At 37.2% G+C, this 18,977-nt stretch overlaps 1 protein-coding gene across 3 annotated transcripts; it reads right to left on the bottom strand.

Moving 5' to 3' along the window:
- Positions 1–2,332: 2,332 nt before the first annotated feature.
- On the bottom strand, positions 2,333–16,108 carry stac3 (SH3 and cysteine rich domain 3). 3 transcript variants are annotated; one of them, XM_065293121.1, is made up of 14 exons: positions 15,944–16,108; positions 15,091–15,123; positions 14,966–15,016; positions 14,813–14,891; positions 14,577–14,733; positions 10,263–10,360; positions 9,233–9,293; positions 9,062–9,159; positions 8,916–8,982; positions 4,878–4,924; positions 4,368–4,459; positions 4,188–4,239; positions 3,524–3,661; positions 2,333–3,401 (listed from the first exon to the last, which is right to left on the bottom strand). In XM_065293121.1, exons 3-14 carry the CDS (start codon positions 14,980–14,982, stop codon positions 3,303–3,305), a joined length of 1,005 nt encoding a protein of 334 aa, XP_065149193.1. In that variant the 5' UTR covers positions 14,983–15,016; positions 15,091–15,123; positions 15,944–16,108; the 3' UTR covers positions 2,333–3,302. The 3 variants fall into 3 exon arrangements, with proteins under 3 accessions (XP_065149193.1, XP_065149192.1, XP_065149195.1); XM_065293120.1 differs by lacking the exon at positions 15,091–15,123 and having other exon boundaries at positions 14,966–15,014; XM_065293123.1 differs by lacking the exons at positions 14,577–14,733; positions 14,813–14,891; positions 14,966–15,016; positions 15,091–15,123; positions 15,944–16,108 and adding an exon at positions 12,518–12,546.
- Positions 16,109–18,977: the final 2,869 nt, after the last annotated feature.

Raw genomic sequence — 18,977 nt, 5'->3', positions numbered from 1 at the left:
TCATCTGATTATCTTATGTCTTCCTTTTAACCCGTCTGTATATTTTTGCAGGCTGTCTAAACAAACAGAGGAAATAGGCAGACATGAGGTTAACAGTAATTCTCTTCTCACAGGACAACAATTTCACCTGCTGTTAGTATAAAAAACAAACAGCAACGTTTGAATTGTACATTTCTGAATCGCTGTGTTGTTTGTTTGTTATTTTGTAAAATGTGAAAAGATCCTAAAGTCAGGTTACTGCAGGAAAACCATCAAAAATCTCAGTGTGATGTCTGCATTAGCAGTGGCATATGCTTGAATTGTTTTAATTTATATTTTATATCTCTAGAGATTAATATACACAATTCTAAGCTTAAGAGTAAATTTCCTCACTGAAATTTATAAGACAATTGCTAAAAGCATTTCTTTAAACTGTTGCACACTTTCTCAAAACCTTAAACACAAAATCAAATCTTCAAACTACCTTCACAGAACCTCTGAGTCTACTGGCAAATAAACAATCGCCTCAAAATCATTTATTTTGTTCATAATCAAACAATGATTTCAGTTGTAAACACAACTAGACTATATTTAAAACACAACAGAACATTCATTAAACATACATCATAAAATGAAAAAAAAGCATCCATGGTTACAGAAAAATATAGATTGATAGATTGATTAATTGATTGATTGATTGACAACACACTTGACTTGACAAATACTGTTAAAAAATCTAAAATACTATAATAACAAGTTTAGTTTAGTGAATATAGTGAATACTTATATAATGTAAGTACTGCAAGTAATAGTAAGTTTTAAATATAAATATAAAATAAAAAATAGTTATAGCAGTTCACATTTATTGTAATAAAAAAAATAAAGTATATATTATATACATAAAATTATGTATAACACTACAAAATTTAAGACATAAGTCTCAAGTAGTTGTAATCCAAATTTCAAGTTTATTATCAAAATATGAGGTTTGTGTCACACTTTTAGTGGCTTTACCAACAACGGCCCCTATGTGTCAATGGTTTGCTGGCTGCATACTCTTGTCACAAATTAATAAATTACTGTCACTGCCATATGAAATATTAAAAGCTTTCCAATGATGTATAGTTTGTCAAAAATTTTTTAGATGTGCAGTATAGGATATAGCGGTATATATATTAAATAATATGCATTCCTATGGGGGGGCATGTAACAAAAAACTGTCACTACATTATTTCTATCATCAGATGACCAAGATTGTTTAGCTTTAGAATAGGGTATTCGTGTTACAAATATATAATAACAACATGGGCTCACCTGTGAACAAGCATTTTAGAAAATGCCTCTCACTATGTCATTCGTTTCGCAAAATGGTGATGATAAATGACAACACTCTTAGAGCTTTCAAATGATATATAGTTTGTCAAGATTAGATAAGAATTCACATGAAAAACATTAAAATAGCCTAAACGCGGGACTGCTGCTCGCGGGACAGTGACATTTAGCAGGATATAAATGTTTTGAGGCAGACTCTTTTCATAAATGAATCAATTATTTATTTGATATATCACGTATTAAAATATGTATTCTAGAGATTCCAACAATTTTAGTTTGTCGTAATAGATAAAATTTACATTAAAAATATTGAAGTAAACTTAGCTGTAAGTTTTAGAAGTCTCCTTACTTAACACACCTGATTTAACTTATCAGCTTGCTAGGGAGACATGTTAACCATTTTAGAAGGAGGCTGATTAGTTGTTTTAAATAAGGGAACATCTAAACCTTTATGGGAGGGGGTGCTCGAGGACCGGGATTGGGAAGCACTGTTCTAAATAATCAAAACATTATTGGCTGAGCTGTATAAACAGCTAATATTCATTGTTAAAGTGTGAGCATAAATCCCAGTTTCAAGTGTTACTCTGATCGCATCTGTGAGTATGCACCATTATGCGCAGTCACGTTTATAATAGCTACACTTCAGATCTAAACAAGATGTTATGTTTCAGATTACTTTTTTGTAGCTTTTTCTTTTTTCTTTTCTTTTTATTGCCTCTGTTTTTAACAAACACAATGCTTTATTTATTGAGCTAAAGCAGGCTGTGTTTGTTTGGATCAGGAAAGGTGTGTTTTAAGAGGTGTACTAGATAAGAGGTGAGTAGGGTTATGAACAGTAAGATCTGATATGTTTAAGGCTTATAAAGCAGCAAGTATCGTGTTAACTAAATACATATCAATAATAATTGCCGTGATTGCTTGCTTATTTATCAGTCAAACACTCTCTTCTGCAGGTTTGTCTCATTTATCATGCATACACAGACATAAAAAATAAACTTTTATTTGACAAATAGTTTTATTTGACAAATAGTTTTATTTAACGTGAACATTTTTAAAAACATTGTAATTCCAAATGTGCTGTGACGTTCAATTATTGGCAGCAGATAAGAAGCAGAACAAGTGCACAGCTTTTCAAATCAAACACATGCAAAATATAATACTGGGATATTTGTAAAGCACACATTGCACACATTTAATCCATTACAGATAATCGTTATCAAATAAACTGATCATGACTATAGGTTTTGATCAATTGTAGTAAGAAATGAAGCTAGGATTTCATTCTCTTACACATGCAAACAGATGTTGAAGTTTCTTATGATGAGCTGATAGATGGAGCAAAGCTTTAAAGCAACACTATGTAGTTTCCATGTAAAAATGACTTACAGCTCCCCCATGTGGTTAAAAGCGCAACAGTGCCTGGTATCAGACACTCTTCTGCAGGCAGGGGGAGGGGCGGGGCTGTGTTTCCTACCCTCCACCGCCACTTTCAGAGTGTGCTTGTAGCAGCTAGGAGGCTGCTCAGGTGGCAGCAACAGTACAATTTGTCCAGTTAAAAGTTGTTCTATCACTGAAATAATTTTAGAGACATTATTTAAAGGTAAAAAAACTACATAGAGTTGCTTTAAGATCTGAAACATTTCAACACAGTGTGCAGATCACAGATCAGGTCCTAAAATATATTTATATGATTTTGCATAGGGCATCATTTTGGTAAAAGTGAGTCATATATAGCATAGATGTCATTCACTACATCCCAATTCAACAACAATGCACTAAAATGTCTATGTTTTGTTATGCAAATGTTGTTTCTTATGTATAATATTCATACTTTATTAATTGCAATTTGACACTGCAATATTTTAATGATCCACATTTTAACATAATTTGGTATTTGAATACTAGTCAGGACGGAAAGTACATTATGTGAACTGGGACGCAGGTATTTTTTCTTTTGTTCTCTGTGAACTCTTTCATTCTCAATGGTTCACTCAGATCTCCTCTAACAGATCAGCTGGGAAGAAGCCCAGTTTACGGCCGGTGCTGACCTTCAGATATCCATTCACTTCTTCTCCTTTCTTCACCACAATCTAAAGATGAGGAGCAGATATTTACACTGAATGAGCTGTCAAGTATTTTCCCGTTCTGTGTGCTGTATTGTTTTCAACATCCATGTAAAGGACAGACTTTGTATTATAGTTTTCTGTCTGACCTGATCTTTCTTCAGTGTGATCTGGCCCATCTCTCTGTTTCCCACAAAAGAGCGTGTCACTTTATAGGTGCGCTCTCCTACACGAACTCTGATGATGTACGTCATGGGTAAGTAACCCGTCTTCTCACCAATCTTACCCTATAACAAACACACACGCATACGTGCACATGACTTTTACAGTACAGTAATGAGCACATCCTTGAAACACAATGCTTTTTATAGACGATTTTAGTAGCAACAACATAAACAAATGACTTTGGTGGCCCAAACTCAACTTCCGGTGGACATCAGAAATCAATAACAACTGAGTTCCTCTAGAGGAGATTATTTCTGATAACAAGCAAAATAAATAACCAGAAAATGACCTTAGTTCAAATCATAGCTATTCATTTTGATGAATAGTATTAACATTATTTTCCTTTCATATTTGTATACCTGAGGTTTAGTCCTATTTATCAATATTAGGAGTTGAGATGTTTTAGAGGTGATAAAAATAATAAGGTTGGATTTGGTGACTTACACACCCAACTCAGAAACTCAAGACTTAAAGAAAATCCAGAGTTTCTGGCTGGTAAATAAGACCATATGAAAACAAGTGCACATAATCGGAATAATATCTGGATTAGGGTTTATTGGTGTTTATTGGAGTATGAATGTAACTCACCCTCCACCACTCCTCATTCGAATCATCCAGAACTGTAATACGATCACCTGGACTAAAACACAAACATTTACATTCAGCATCATCTGACCACATATAGAAATCAAATCTATAAACTCAAATCATTTATGAGGCTTATGCTTATGTATACAATAAATAAACAAAATGAAAAGATAGACTTACTGGAAGTCCAGGTCATCTTTCTCAATGGCTTTAAATCGATATAAAGCCAGATAATAATGAGACTGACTAAACGTCTGCTGCTGCTTCTTATTCTACAATCATCAAACACAGTCACTTAACCAGTTATAGTTAACCACAAACAGTCAACCTCACATAAACTGAGCATTAAATAATGCTTATCAATTGATTCACTTTTAAACTATACATTTTTTGTCAGGACATAAAAATGTTTTTAATGTGGTGTATTTAATACAAACTGTGAATAGTAACATAGCTCATGTGTGCATCCACAAAACTAAAGCAGTATTATGAAGAAATAAAAAAGGTGCTGTGTAATGTTATGTGTTCTGATGTCGATGACAATAAAGAGTTACTGTAGTGAAAATGTACAGCAGTAAGTCTAAAGTCTAAACACTGCTGTCATGCATCTTAAAAACCTTCATTGTCTGTGATGATGAGAAGATGAATGCAGCACTTCAACATGAATCCTGTACTGCAGGAGTTTCTTACCTTATCATCTGCAGCTGTCTTATCTTTCTTATCTCCATCTTGCTTTCCTAACCAGAGAAGACAGAATGTGTTCATTCAACATCTCTCCTTCAAATCATGGAAAGATTAAAGGTGTTAAAAAGTAATTGTGTGGCTCATTGTAAAGGGACAAGCAGGTGTCAATCACGATTGATGTCAATGAATAGAATAGATGAAAAATGTTTTGCCCAGCTGAGTCAATGACAAAAACGATGAGAAATTCAAAACTATTTTTTTTAAACTTGTTTTAAAAGCATGCATCAGGTTTATTTTAATGCACATAATATATTTATGTTGATTTTCTGCAATAAAAAATTCGTATAATGCACCATTTTTGACTGAATAGACCTGAAAATGTCAAATGGTGTAACCGCCAATTGTATTGCGGTTAAGAATGAGAAATAGTAAATATTTTATCCACCTTGATGGCATGTAAGCGTAATCCTCAAAAAAAAAAAAAAAAAAAAAAAAACATTTTAAAATATAATTTTATTTGTTATTTCTTAATGTTCATTTTTAATGCGTTTTTGTTATAAATGTCCTGAAAACAGTTTTTTAAATAATCTTTGACAAATTATGTAAAAAATCATATTACATTAAACTAGATGATTAAATTTTATTACACATTTTTATGAATATATATTTTTATTTTTATTTTAAAAAAAGAGTTACACCAATTGACACAGACTGGTTACACCACATTGACATTTTTGCAAGTATCCCCCAAATAATCTTTCAAAATAAAACAAAACCAGAAATTTTAGACTTGGTCCAAAAAAAGAGATTTTTTTGTAGATTTTTATGGTTAGGGATGTGTTAAAATAAGTTATTGCAAAAATATTTCTAGTCAAGTTGAATGTCTGTTGAGGGATCATCACAATAAAGTATCAAATATTAAGCAGTCAGTGTACTAGTTAAGAAGAAGTCTAAAATCTAAAGTGGACTGTTAAAATAAAGTGTTAGAAACTCTTCTGTACCAGTGACTTATTTAAACACCATTACATTCATGCATTCAACAGACAATTCTGTGATTGGACACTAGAAAAGCAATGCATATAAATAAATCTTGTAAGATAAATCAAACTATAATGACGTCGTCAGCACTTCAGTTGTATATTAGCTTTTGGTTTGTTGTGCAAATGCATTATTTTACTAAGGCTGATACAGTAAACTGTCATCTCATACCCCAAAAATATGTGCTGTCATGTCCTGCTCTCAGACCTTCTCATAATGGTTCATGTCCAAGTGGTGAAAACTGAACCCTTATCAGTTTTAGGAAACGTTTGGCAAGATGGAAGTGGGTTACTGCCAAACATTGAACTGTCTGTGAATAGGTGGAAACGTTCTTGTTGTTTTAGCATTAGTGTTTATCAAGTGAGATGACTGACATCGTCTGGCTGTTGCCTGGCACTGTTGTTTCATAAGAGAGCATGGAAGACATGTAAAACTAGATTGGTGTTATGCAAGGGATAATGTATATGCAGCAGGTTGTTATCAGTAATGCACAATGGAGGTTTGCTTTCAAAATTTTGGTGCTTTGAGTACGATTCTGTCATACTGACCACTGGATGTTGAACATGACACCTCATGGCAAAAAACTCTCTGAGGATTTGAGAATTAAAAATTGTTGCTCTCCAAAAAGATGGCCAATGCTAAAAGATCAATAACAAACTAAAACTGATTAACAGTACAGTAGCCAGGGTCATACAGAGGTTTTCCAAGACTGTTTCAACAGAACTCGCAATGGTCGATCAAAAAAGTTGAGTCCTTGTGGTGTGCTTCAGGTGCAGAAGCTGGCTTTAAAACAGACGCATGTATGCTGCCAACATTGATTTACAGGTTGCAGTAACTGAAGGAAGGCTCAGTTGCAAGGCTCAGTGCTTGGACCACTGCTCTTTTCTGTATACGTGACATCCCTGGGTTCTGTCATTCGGAAACATAGCTTGTCCTACCACGGCTTTGCAGCTGACACACGACTCCACTTGTGGTTCCACCCTGATGATCCCACAGTTTCTGCCTGCATCTCAGCATGCCTGAGTGACATCTCACTCTGGATAAAGGATCACCATTTCCAGCTGAACCTTGCAAAGATGGAATTGCTTGTCATATCGTCTTACCCCGAGATTCATCACAACCTTCCCATTCAGCTGGGTTCTTTGACCATTACACCTTCCAGGACAGCAAGAAACCTGTGAGTGGTCATTGATGATCAGCTTAGCTTCTCGAAGCATGTTGCCAGCACCTCCCGCTCTTATACTATAGATACATCCTCTACAATATTAGGAAAATTAAACCTTTCCTAAATGAGCATGCTAAGCAAGTCCTAGTCCAGGCTCTTGTCCTGTCCAGACTGGACTATTGCAATGCACCGGCCGGACTCCCAGCCTGCACAACCAAACCTCTACAGATGATCCAGAATACAGCGGCAAGAGTGGTCTTCAATGAGCCAAAGAGGGTGCACGTCACGGCTTCCTACACTCTAAAAACAAACGATGCTTAATAGCACTAAAAGTAGCTCGTAATCATAGGGGAACCATTTTAAGTGAACTACAGTGATGGACACCGAAATTTGGCATTTTGTAAAATTCCATTGACTTCTCTTGGAAGACTCATTGTTTATACGCTAGACACCGAGTTCCGTTCAGTGTCCTTGTATGGTAAAGTGGTTGTCGCCATCAAGTGGTCGGGAGTGTGCTAACACTTCAGACTCAAATATAGAGCGGAAGTATATACGCGGTTGTGAGGTATCTGAAAAAATTGTTCCACTATAGCAAATAACACGGATTGAAATCATACATTGCGCCGATATATTTGTTTTTAATCATCAACGAACACCACGAACCACTCGGTGAGTAGCACAGTTTTGAAAATGTACGTTAAGTGTTGTTTTAATGACATGTTTGTGCATGGTCATTGACTTCCATTCTGAAGCAGTCAAGAGACGCTTCTACACGGGTCAAAAACTCAAGACACAACCCATTGTCAAAATTTCAGTGTCCATCACTGTAGTTCATCCAAAACAAACCATGAGACTCAAAGTGTTAAATACCGGAATTATCCTTCAACTGAATGTATACAGTCATATGATTATATTGGATCTTAAAGTAACAGTATCCTAATTAAATCTGCTGCTCTCTGTGTCGTTAATATTAAAACAGAAAATCACTCCTGGATTTTGACACCCCTGTGGCCTATAGACTGTCAGTCTTTTTAGGTTTGTGAACTTGATTGACAAGGGACACATACATTAGTCCCTTTCACACATACAGTCTTTACTGGTAAATTGCAGTTAACAGATCATGGTTTTTGGTAAATCAGTGCTGCCAATTTACCAGTAAGAGAGTTTGTAAGATTACCAGTTATTTACTGGTGACATGTTTTAATTGAATACATGAGTCAAATGAAACACAGCTCAGCTGTTACCTGCTAAAAATATCTTAAACACAATAGCCTACATCTACATACCACTGTACAAGATCAGATCACTGAGCAGCCACATCTCAACCACAACTTACATATTGACATATTCCCATTTCTATCTGCAATAACAGTGTTTCCTGTAGTAGTATTTTTTTAATAATTTTCATGGCGTCATTCCCTTTTCCTTATATGTATAGCCTATTGCTTTTCTCTGTTTGTTTTAAAATGTATCTTCTAAAAACATGTTTTACTATATAGCTTCGTTTACATCTTTCATTGTAGTTTAAATGTTGTGTTCAAGTTCGTGCTTATATTAGGCTAGTGTTCCCTGTTGCAGAGTCATGCACAGTGCTGTTTGATAACCCAAATCCGTGTGCGACTACAGCATGCAATTCCCTGACCAGAGGTGATGTATTTCAGTGTATTCCAATCAAAAACGTGCGTGAGGTGAAAATGATTCATCCTTATGTGTGTAACACTTGAATCCTTTAAAAACTATTTATTACAACCCAGCTGTGTTTTCTTTTCAATATTTACCCAGCATGAGTTAAAAACAGCCCAACATTTTTCCTGGGGTGCCTGGGGTGTTATAAAACTCACCTTCAACCACCTCTGCATCCTCTTTTGGCTGTTGGGCTTCCTCCTCTTCCATCATCATCATCATCATCTATAGAACAGAATCACATTCATAAGGCCTGAGGTTCTTCAAGATCTTCTGAGATGTTTGATGATAAAGAGAAACTTACATTCTTCTTGTCTTCTGATCCTTTCTTCCTCTCTTTATTGGCCATGATGACGCCCACTCTCAGTGTGTCGAAAACCGGGTCCGTTCGGTTCTGCTGACCTAAACACGAGCACTTTAGTTTCTATAAGCCTCATTGTTATTGTCTTCATATCAGATACAGAGTCCAACTCACCTGGGTTATTGATCTCTTGATCATAGAGAGGAGAGCTATACGCCCGTCTAAACCCAGGAGGCTGAGAAGATATGTAAAGATATTACTGCAGGTTTCCAATGTCCAGTGCCTGACACCAGACAGATCTCATTCATTTAATCCTTAACATACTGTACAGTACTGTGCAAAGTCTTAGGCCACCATCACCAGCTTTGTTGTTTTAGCAAAGTTTTAATGTCCATCCACATTTTTTTATTAAGATACAAGCAGAACAATATGTACACAAAATTAAAAATCAATTTTCAGAACTAAATGTCTTTTTCAGGCATCAGTCAGTATTTCATGTTGACTTCTCTTAGCACGAAACACATCTTGAGCTTTTTTTAAGAAAACTGAAGTCCTGAAGTCATTCGATTAGAATTAGAAATAATTTCATTTCGGTTTAAGAGATCCTGCAATTGTCGCCTATTGCTCAATGTAAGGGGAGTTAACTCAAAAGACTTAACACTTCAGCTTATACTTTTATACAGTTTTACATACACCTTTTCTGTAATTTGGTTGTATTTTAGTAAAGAGAATAAAGATAAATAGTTAAATATCATATCATATATATGTTCACTATACCATTACAAAACAACACATCTAATGGTCCTAAGACTTTTGCACAGTACTCTATTGAGGTAACCAAATATTATGGTGTGACACGATGGCTATAAGATCATACGTTGAATAAAACAAAGCCATATGTAGACACAAATTTCTTTTTAATTTTCTATTATGACAAGTGTTTATTATCATTAAGAATTTTACAAAAAAAAAACCTTGATGAATTTTAGTTTGTTTGGCCAATTTCAAGAGGATGTCATTCTGTCTCCATATGATCTCATGGTCATGCCATATGACCTCCTCGTGATTGTTGTGAAAATGATTGTTTGCTCACAACATATTATTCAGATAATACAAAACTGAAGTGAAAATTAAATGATCTGTATTCCTTCTCCACCCGTACCATTCAACGCAATATATGATTAAGACTGTGCTGTCATCTTACTATTTTTCCGAAGCATCTCTGGAACTGGACATACGACTGACACGAGTGGTGAATGTTTGTCTTGCAGTTTTTGCAGCGCAAGGCAAATTTATTATTGACTGAAAAAAGAAAGATCAGTTAATAAACAAAATATTTTCTGCTGATCAATTTAGTTAGTAGCTAACAAACCTTATTAAAATGACACAGTATGCAACACACTAAAGACTGATCACAATGTCAGATCAGACAAAACACAGAACATTCTTTTAGTGTAAAAATAATGTTGAGCTATGACACATGAACAAGTATAACTGTAACATCCCGCATGTATCACTGTAACATCCCGCAGGTAGCACTGAAACGTCCCGCATGTATCACTGTAGCACCCTACATGTATCACTGTAATGTCCCACATGTAGAACTTTAACGTCCTGCAGGTAGCACTGTAACACCCTGCATGTATCTCTGTAACGTGCCGCATGTAGCACTGTAACATCCTGCATGTATCACTGTTACATCCCGTATGTATCACTGTTACATCCCACATGTATCACTGTTACATCCCACATGTATCACTGTTACATCCCACATGTATCACTATAACATCCCACATGTAGCACTGTAACAATCCACATGTAGCACCCTACAGGTATCACTGTAACGTCCCGTATGTAGCACTTTAACGTCTCGTATGTAGCACTTTAACGTCCCGCATGTAGCACTGTAACGTCCCGCAGGCACTGTAACATCCCGCATGTAGCCCTGTTACATCCCGTGTGTATCACTGTTACATCCCACATGTATCACTATAACATCCCACGTGTAGCACTGTAACAATGTAGCACCCTACAGGTATCACTGTAACGTCCCATATGTAGCACTTTAACGTCCCGCATGTAGCACTGTAACGTCCCGCAGGCACTGTAACATCCCGCATATAGCACTATTACATCCCGTATGTATCACTGTTACATCCCACATGCATCACTGTAACATGCCGCATGTAGCACTGTAACATCCTGCATGTATCACTGTAACGGCCAGCATGTAGCACTTTTACATCCCGTATGTATCACTGTTACATCCCACATGCATCACTGTAACATTCCACATGTAGCACTGTAACAATCCACATGTAGCACCCAACAGGTATCACTGTAACGTCCCGTATGTATCACTTTAACGTCCCGCATGTAGCACTGTTACATCCCGTATGTAGCACTGTTACATCCCACATGTAGCACTTTAACAATCCACATGTAGCACCCTACAGGTATCACTGTAACGTCCCGCATGTAGCACTGTAACGCCCCGCAGGCACTGTAACGTCCCGCATGTAGCACTGTTACATCCCGTATGTAGCACTGTTACATCCCACATACATCACTGTAACATCCCACATGTAGCACTGTAACAATCCACATGTAGCACCCTACAGGTATCACTGTAACGTCCCGTATGTAGCACTGTAACGTTCCGCAGGCACTGTAACGTCCCGCATGTAGCACTGTTACATCCCGTATGTAGCACTGTTACATCCCACATGTAGCACTTTAACAATCCACATGTAGCACCCTACAGGTATCACTGTAACGTCCCGTATATAGCACTTTAACATCCCGCATGTAGCACTGTAACGTCCCGCATGTAGCACTATTACATCCTGTATGTAGCACTGTTACATCCCACATACATCACTGTAACATCCCACATGTAGCACTGTAACAATCCACGTATCACTGTAACTTTCCGCATGTAGCACTTTAACGTCCTGCATGTAGCACTGTATTGTAACCGCATGTATCACTGTAATGTGCCACTTGTAGGACTGTAACATCCTGCATGTATCACTGTAACACCAACGAATGTATCACTGTTATGTCCCACATGTATCACTGTAACGTCTCGCAGGTAAACTGTAACATCCCACATGTAGCACTGTAACGTCGCACATTTGGCATCCTACAGGTATCACTGTAACGTCCTACATGTAGCACTGAAACGTCCCGCATGTAACACTTTATCACCCCACATTACTGTAATGTCCCAGATATAGCACTGTTACGTCCCATTATGTAACACTGTAGCACTCCACATGTATCACTGCAACGTCCCACATGTTTAACAGTAACATCCTGCATGTCCCACACTTCAACATCCCGCATGTATCACTGTAAAGTCCCATGTGTTTCAGTGCAATGTCCCGCATTTATCACTGCAAGAGCACACACACACAATTGGTATAATTAATTATAATGGTGTGAAAGTAAACTTACGAACAATCATTCGTGCACAAACATCACAAAATTTTGGTTCAAAATATTTTCTGCTGATCAATTTAGTTAGTAGCTAACAAACCTTATTAAAATGACACAGTATGCAACACACTAAAGACTGATCACAATGTCAGATCAGACAAAACACAGAACATTCTTTTAGTGTAAAAATAATGTTGAGCTATGACACATGAACAAGTATAACTGTAACATCCCGCATGTATCACTGTAACATCCCGCAGGTAGCACTGAAACGTCCCGCATGTATCACTGTAGCACCCTACATGTATCACTGTAATGTCCCACATGTAGAACTTTAACGTCCTGCAGGTAGCACTGTAACACCCTGCATGTATCTCTGTAACGTGCCGCATGTAGCACTGTAACATCCTGCATGTATCACTGTTACATCCCGTATGTATCACTGTTACATCCCACATGTATCACTGTTACATCCCACATGTATCACTGTTACATCCCACATGTATCACTATAACATCCCACATGTAGCACTGTAACAATCCACATGTAGCACCCTACAGGTATCACTGTAACGTCCCGTATGTAGCACTTTAACGTCTCGTATGTAGCACTTTAACGTCCCGCATGTAGCACTGTAACGTCCCGCAGGCACTGTAACATCCCGCATGTAGCCCTGTTACATCCCGTGTGTATCACTGTTACATCCCACATGTATCACTATAACATCCCACGTGTAGCACTGTAACAATGTAGCACCCTACAGGTATCACTGTAACGTCCCATATGTAGCACTTTAACGTCCCGCATGTAGCACTGTAACGTCCCGCAGGCACTGTAACATCCCGCATATAGCACTATTACATCCCGTATGTATCACTGTTACATCCCACATGCATCACTGTAACATTCCACATGTAGCACTGTAACAATCCACATGTAGCACCCAACAGGTATCACTGTAACGTCCCGTATGTATCACTTTAACGTCCCGCATGTAGCACTGTTACATCCCGTATGTAGCACTGTTACATCCCACATGTAGCACTTTAACAATCCACATGTAGCACCCTACAGGTATCACTGTAACGTCCCGCATGTAGCACTGTAACGCCCCGCAGGCACTGTAACGTCCCGCATGTAGCACTGTTACATCCCGTATGTAGCACTGTTACATCCCACATACATCACTGTAACATCCCACATGTAGCACTGTAACAATCCACATGTAGCACCCTACAGGTATCACTGTAACGTCCCGTATGTAGCACTGTAACGTTCCGCAGGCACTGTAACGTCCCGCATGTAGCACTGTTACATCCCGTATGTAGCACTGTTACATCCCACATGTAGCACTTTAACAATCCACATGTAGCACCCTACAGGTATCACTGTAACGTCCCGTATATAGCACTTTAACATCCCGCATGTAGCACTGTAACGTCCCGCATGTAGCACTATTACATCCTGTATGTAGCACTGTTACATCCCACATACATCACTGTAACATCCCACATGTAGCACTGTAACAATCCACGTATCACTGTAACTTTCCGCATGTAGCACTTTAACGTCCTGCATGTAGCACTGTATTGTAACCGCATGTATCACTGTAATGTGCCACTTGTAGGACTGTAACATCCTGCATGTATCACTGTAACACCAACGAATGTATCACTGTTATGTCCCACATGTATCACTGTAACGTCTCGCAGGTAAACTGTAACATCCCACATGTAGCACTGTAACGTCGCACATTTGGCATCCTACAGGTATCACTGTAACGTCCTACATGTAGCACTGAAACGTCCCGCATGTAACACTTTATCACCCCACATTACTGTAATGTCCCAGATATAGCACTGTTACGTCCCATTATGTAACACTGTAGCACTCCACATGTATCACTGCAACGTCCCACATGTTTAACAGTAACATCCTGCATGTCCCACACTTCAACATCCCGCATGTATCACTGTAAAGTCCCATGTGTTTCAGTGCAATGTCCCGCATTTATCACTGCAAGAGCACACACACACAATTGGTATAATTAATTATAATGGTGTGAAAGTAAACTTACGAACAATCATTCGTGCACAAACATCACAAAATTTGGGTTTCTTGCAGTAGTGGTCCTTAAATTTGTGTGGCCTGTCATTGATGATGACTACAGGCTCAGGGGTTGGAGGAGGAGGAGCCTCTTCTTCCTCCACCTCTTCATCATACACAAAATACACCTAAAGAGGTCAGACCGTCAGACGTGTGCATATGTGATATACGGCAGGCAGACAGAGAGTAATGTTATATGGTACATACAGTGTTGTCATCTTCTTTGACCACATTGTCTGGTGCTGGTGGGTTATCATGAATATCCAGTGAGTCTTTATCCTCTAATCTGCAAACAACCAACATTTAGCTAAAGCGACACACAGGTACATGATCTACAGAACAGAGCTGTCAGACACTCACTGATCATATTGAGCCATAGACGCCCCTGAATTCAGCTGTCAGTCCCAACCTAAACACAACACATAATTCATTTCACTACTAAACTCAACATGACATAAAAGTTATTCTGATGTTTCCTCTGAATGTTGGAATCTGATGATCCACAAAAATGATCTGCACTGAGAAAAGTAATTAAGATGAGGTTATATATGAGAAATACATAAGCAAAAGTTTATAAGTGTAAATAAATCTAATAAAGAATCTTATTTATTCATCATAATGTGGATACACTGTAAGACTATGATTTAGTTTATATTTTACCTTTACTGATGATGAATATAACAATAAAGAGACGATCATCTGAGTACACTTCACACGAGCATTGAGGTTTCAGAGGAATCCGTGTGTAAAGGAGTCTCAATGTCACTGTTTAAATATAAACCATCACTTATCTGTCTAACAGGTGACTGTGACTAAATACTGTAAGAAAGATTTGCCACAGTGTCTCTAAAGATGTTATATTACATTTGTTTAAGGATAAAAAAATGAATATTGCACTAAAATCTGTGTACAACACAAAGTCAATAATTCCTCTTATATCGCGGACGGTTACCACAGACTTTGCTCTGGTGGTGATTTTAAGATATTTGACAGGTCAGGTGTGCTTTTTACAATAAAATAATCATAATTTCTCAACCAATCAGAATAAAGCATTCAACACCCTTGTGGTATAAAGTATTATTAGTCAAAAGAATTAAATGAGTTTGTAAATGAAACTCATGCACACACACACAGTTTCTATTTGGGAGCTGGAAACTCTATCAGAGAATTCCAAAATTAGGATCCATCACCAGACAGAGTTACAGCGGAAAAGATGATGAACATTTCCAACACGACAGATTACAGAACAAAACTTTACGTTCTGAATTTACACATTCATTAGTTGGAAAGCCATTAATGAATCAAGTGACCTAAATTAACTAGTTCAAACACACATACCTGTTTATGGTGTATGCTTTACTAAAATCCAATGTTTGCAATGAGTTGAAGATTTTGTTTTACAATTTTTGTCATATACTTGCTGTTTGTATGAGAGTTATCAGTTAATGTTAACTCATGAACAACCGGACTGAACTGACCAACAAACATGAGTGAATGTGTGTGTGAGTCTTTCAAACAGATGGTGAATGACGAAAAGTAATAAGAGCCTCTCTCTCTCTCTCTCTCTCTTTGACAGACATGCACATGTGCATTTGGTTTAAATCACTCAGACATTTACTAGTAAACCTGTTTGGAGAACCGGCGACCAGCTACTGTAACCGAACAAGAAAGTTCTCAATGTCTTTCATTTATCCAAAAGAACAAATTTTTTCACTGCATCTATCACACATACACTGTCAGAAAAAAAGGTACAAAACTGTACCTTTTCTGTCACTGGGGCTGTACCCTAAGTTTCAATTTGGTACCTTTATGCAAAACAGAATACAATTTTGGGTAAATTACCGTACCTTAAGGACCTACATTGTTAGAAAAAAGTCCAAATATGTACCCTAGTTGTAAGTGGGGCAGCACCCTTTAAGAAGGTAATTGTATGGACCGTTAGGTACAGATGTGTAAACATTTAGTACTAATATGTACCTTTGAGATACTAATATGTATTTTTGAGGTACTAATAAGCTCTCTTTGGTCCCAGTATGTACCTCTGAGGTACTAAAATGAAATCCTTAGGTGCAAAGCCGTACTTTTAGAAAGGGTACCGCCCCAGTGACAGAAAAGGTACAGTTTTGTACTTTTTTTTCTGACAGTGTACAGTATATCATTTTGGTTAATGATAAAAGAGAAAACAATAAACACTTCACCCAATGAGAATGTCTCTAAACTGAACAGATCTATTGAGATGCTCATTGTTTTAACATGATTTCAACATTTTCAGGTGCTAGTGATTTTTTTAAATGTCTGAACCACAAATGATCTGAGAAAAACTAAACAATGTCCACACATATAAATGTGCTTGCTGTTTTCAACCAAATAAATACTAGTGAATGCAGATGTAATATCATCTAATACTTTATTTGAATTAAAGAAAACAACTTCCATTATAGGTGTGCAAAAATGTGTGTGTTAAAAATATCACCTTATACACAAATTCAATTCAAAGTACAAGGAATGTAAAGAAGTATGCTTCACTCTCTACATCTTTCTGGTCACTGTCCAAGTTTAATACATGTTCAAATATATAGGGTGACATTAAATAGCACATAACCACACAGAAAAGCTTCATGGTCACATCAAGCAGCAGATCTTCCAGATTCTTACAATGATGTCATTTTCAGAAGATCTTATAGAGCTCCAAGCCCTCAAATGTCTTGGTTGCAAATACCAGAATTTTTGGAAAATTTCAGCCTTGCATGTTACATTTATTTAAATATTACATTTGTTTCAATAAGCTCCAAAAGTAAAGTGTGGGTCAGGTCTGAAGTCAATATCTAAGATGTTTATTTGTATGTTTGGGTTGGATCTGAAAGATGATGGATATATCTCTATATTTAATGAATATATGCTGAAGACAACAGGTCTAGCTGATGAGTATGGTGAAGTAGATTGAGAGGCCTTTACTACAGTCTGTATTGAAGTGGTCAAGCTATGACCATTGCAGACTGCCATCATTATACAGCGGCAAGAAAAAGTATGTGAACCCCTAATAATGAACGGATTTTCTACAGTGATTTGCCAAAAAAATGTGATTGAATCCTCATCTAGGTCACAACAATAGACAAAGACAATGTGCATATAATTGTAGTTTTTTGAAAACACCAATTAAAAATTCACTTCTGGAGGAAAATATAAGTAAACCCATGGATTTAATAGCTTGTTGAACCTCATTTGGCAGCAATAACTTTAAGCAAGCGCTTTCAATAGTTTTGAATCAGACCTGCACATTAGTGAAGCACAGGTCGTCTCTCATAACCCGCGTGTCGGGTTGGGGCAAGTAAAGAAATTATGACTGTATTGTGGGTTATTAAAAACAAAATAATAAACATGTATGTTGCATGCAATTCCCTATAGCCCAGGGGTGTCCAAAGTCGGTCCTGGAGGGCCGGTGTCCTGCAGAGTTTAGCTAAAACTTCCCTCAACACACCTGCCTTAAAGTATCTTGCCTGCCTAGTAAGACCTTGATTGGATCAGGTGGAATAAAACTCTGCAGAGACACCGGCCTTCCAGGAGCAGGATTTGACACCCCTGCTATAGCCTATTAAATATTTTGTGAATATATATTTTCATATTTTATTAGGTTCTTTGATAAGGTTAAATTATGTAGGCCAACGTAGCAACGTAACTCAATATCCCCAAACCTTTGGCCTCACGTCACGAAAGTGCAAGTAGCTCCTGCTGCCAGCCACTCCAACCCATGGGTCCTGCTTTTATGAAATATTTGGGCCGCCCCAACCAGCATCACTACTTCACATCGTTCAGAAATTTTTTTGCCCATTCCCCTTTACAAAACCAGTTCAACTAAGACACATTTGTACACTGAAAAAAATGATTCATTAAATTTACTAAATTTTTTTAAGTTAAGTGGTTGCAATCAATTTATTTAAGCTACAAACAAAAGTTTTATATTTTATTTTACTTTACTAATCTTTTTTGTTTAAACATAGCTTAAAAGAGCATGTCACCCATGGAAACATTAATCTTTATTGAAAGTGTGTCATATTTGTAGTCGAAATGTAACATACATTTAGAATTTGGTGCATATTTGAACGAGAAAAGGGGTGTTTGTAGTCTCACCCCCTCAACAAAGATATTGGACTTCTTTCTTTCAATGATGCAAAATGATGATTTTTACATCATTGAAAGAAGGAAGTGCAACACTGAAATCCATATTTCTCCTGTCTCAGGGGAAACAGAGGGAATGATGCATGACCATTCAAAAACGTGACTGGGTTTCTAACTATACAAAGCTTAATGCAAATGGGTGAAATGTCCCTTTAAATAAATTGATTGCAACCACCTACCTTAAAAAAATTTAGTA

The sequence above is a fragment of the Paramisgurnus dabryanus genome, chromosome 15 (assembly GCF_030506205.2).
Source record: "Paramisgurnus dabryanus chromosome 15, PD_genome_1.1, whole genome shotgun sequence".
NCBI lineage: Eukaryota > Metazoa > Chordata > Actinopteri > Cypriniformes > Cobitidae > Paramisgurnus > Paramisgurnus dabryanus.
This window is presented reverse-complemented; position numbering and strand designations above follow the sequence as displayed.

What these genes read in the sequence shown, in the direction of transcription:
- stac3 (XM_065293121.1), bottom strand. An exon ending in GATCAGAAGACAAGAAGAAT is followed by an intron (nt 8,983 to 9,061) that starts GTAAGTTTCTCT and finishes TCTGTTCTATAG; the next exon opens with ATGATGATGATGATGATGGA. An exon ending in CGAATGAGGAGTGGTGGAGG is followed by an intron (nt 3,662 to 4,187) that starts GTGAGTTACATT and finishes TGTTTGTTATAG; the next exon opens with GGTAAGATTGGTGAGAAGAC.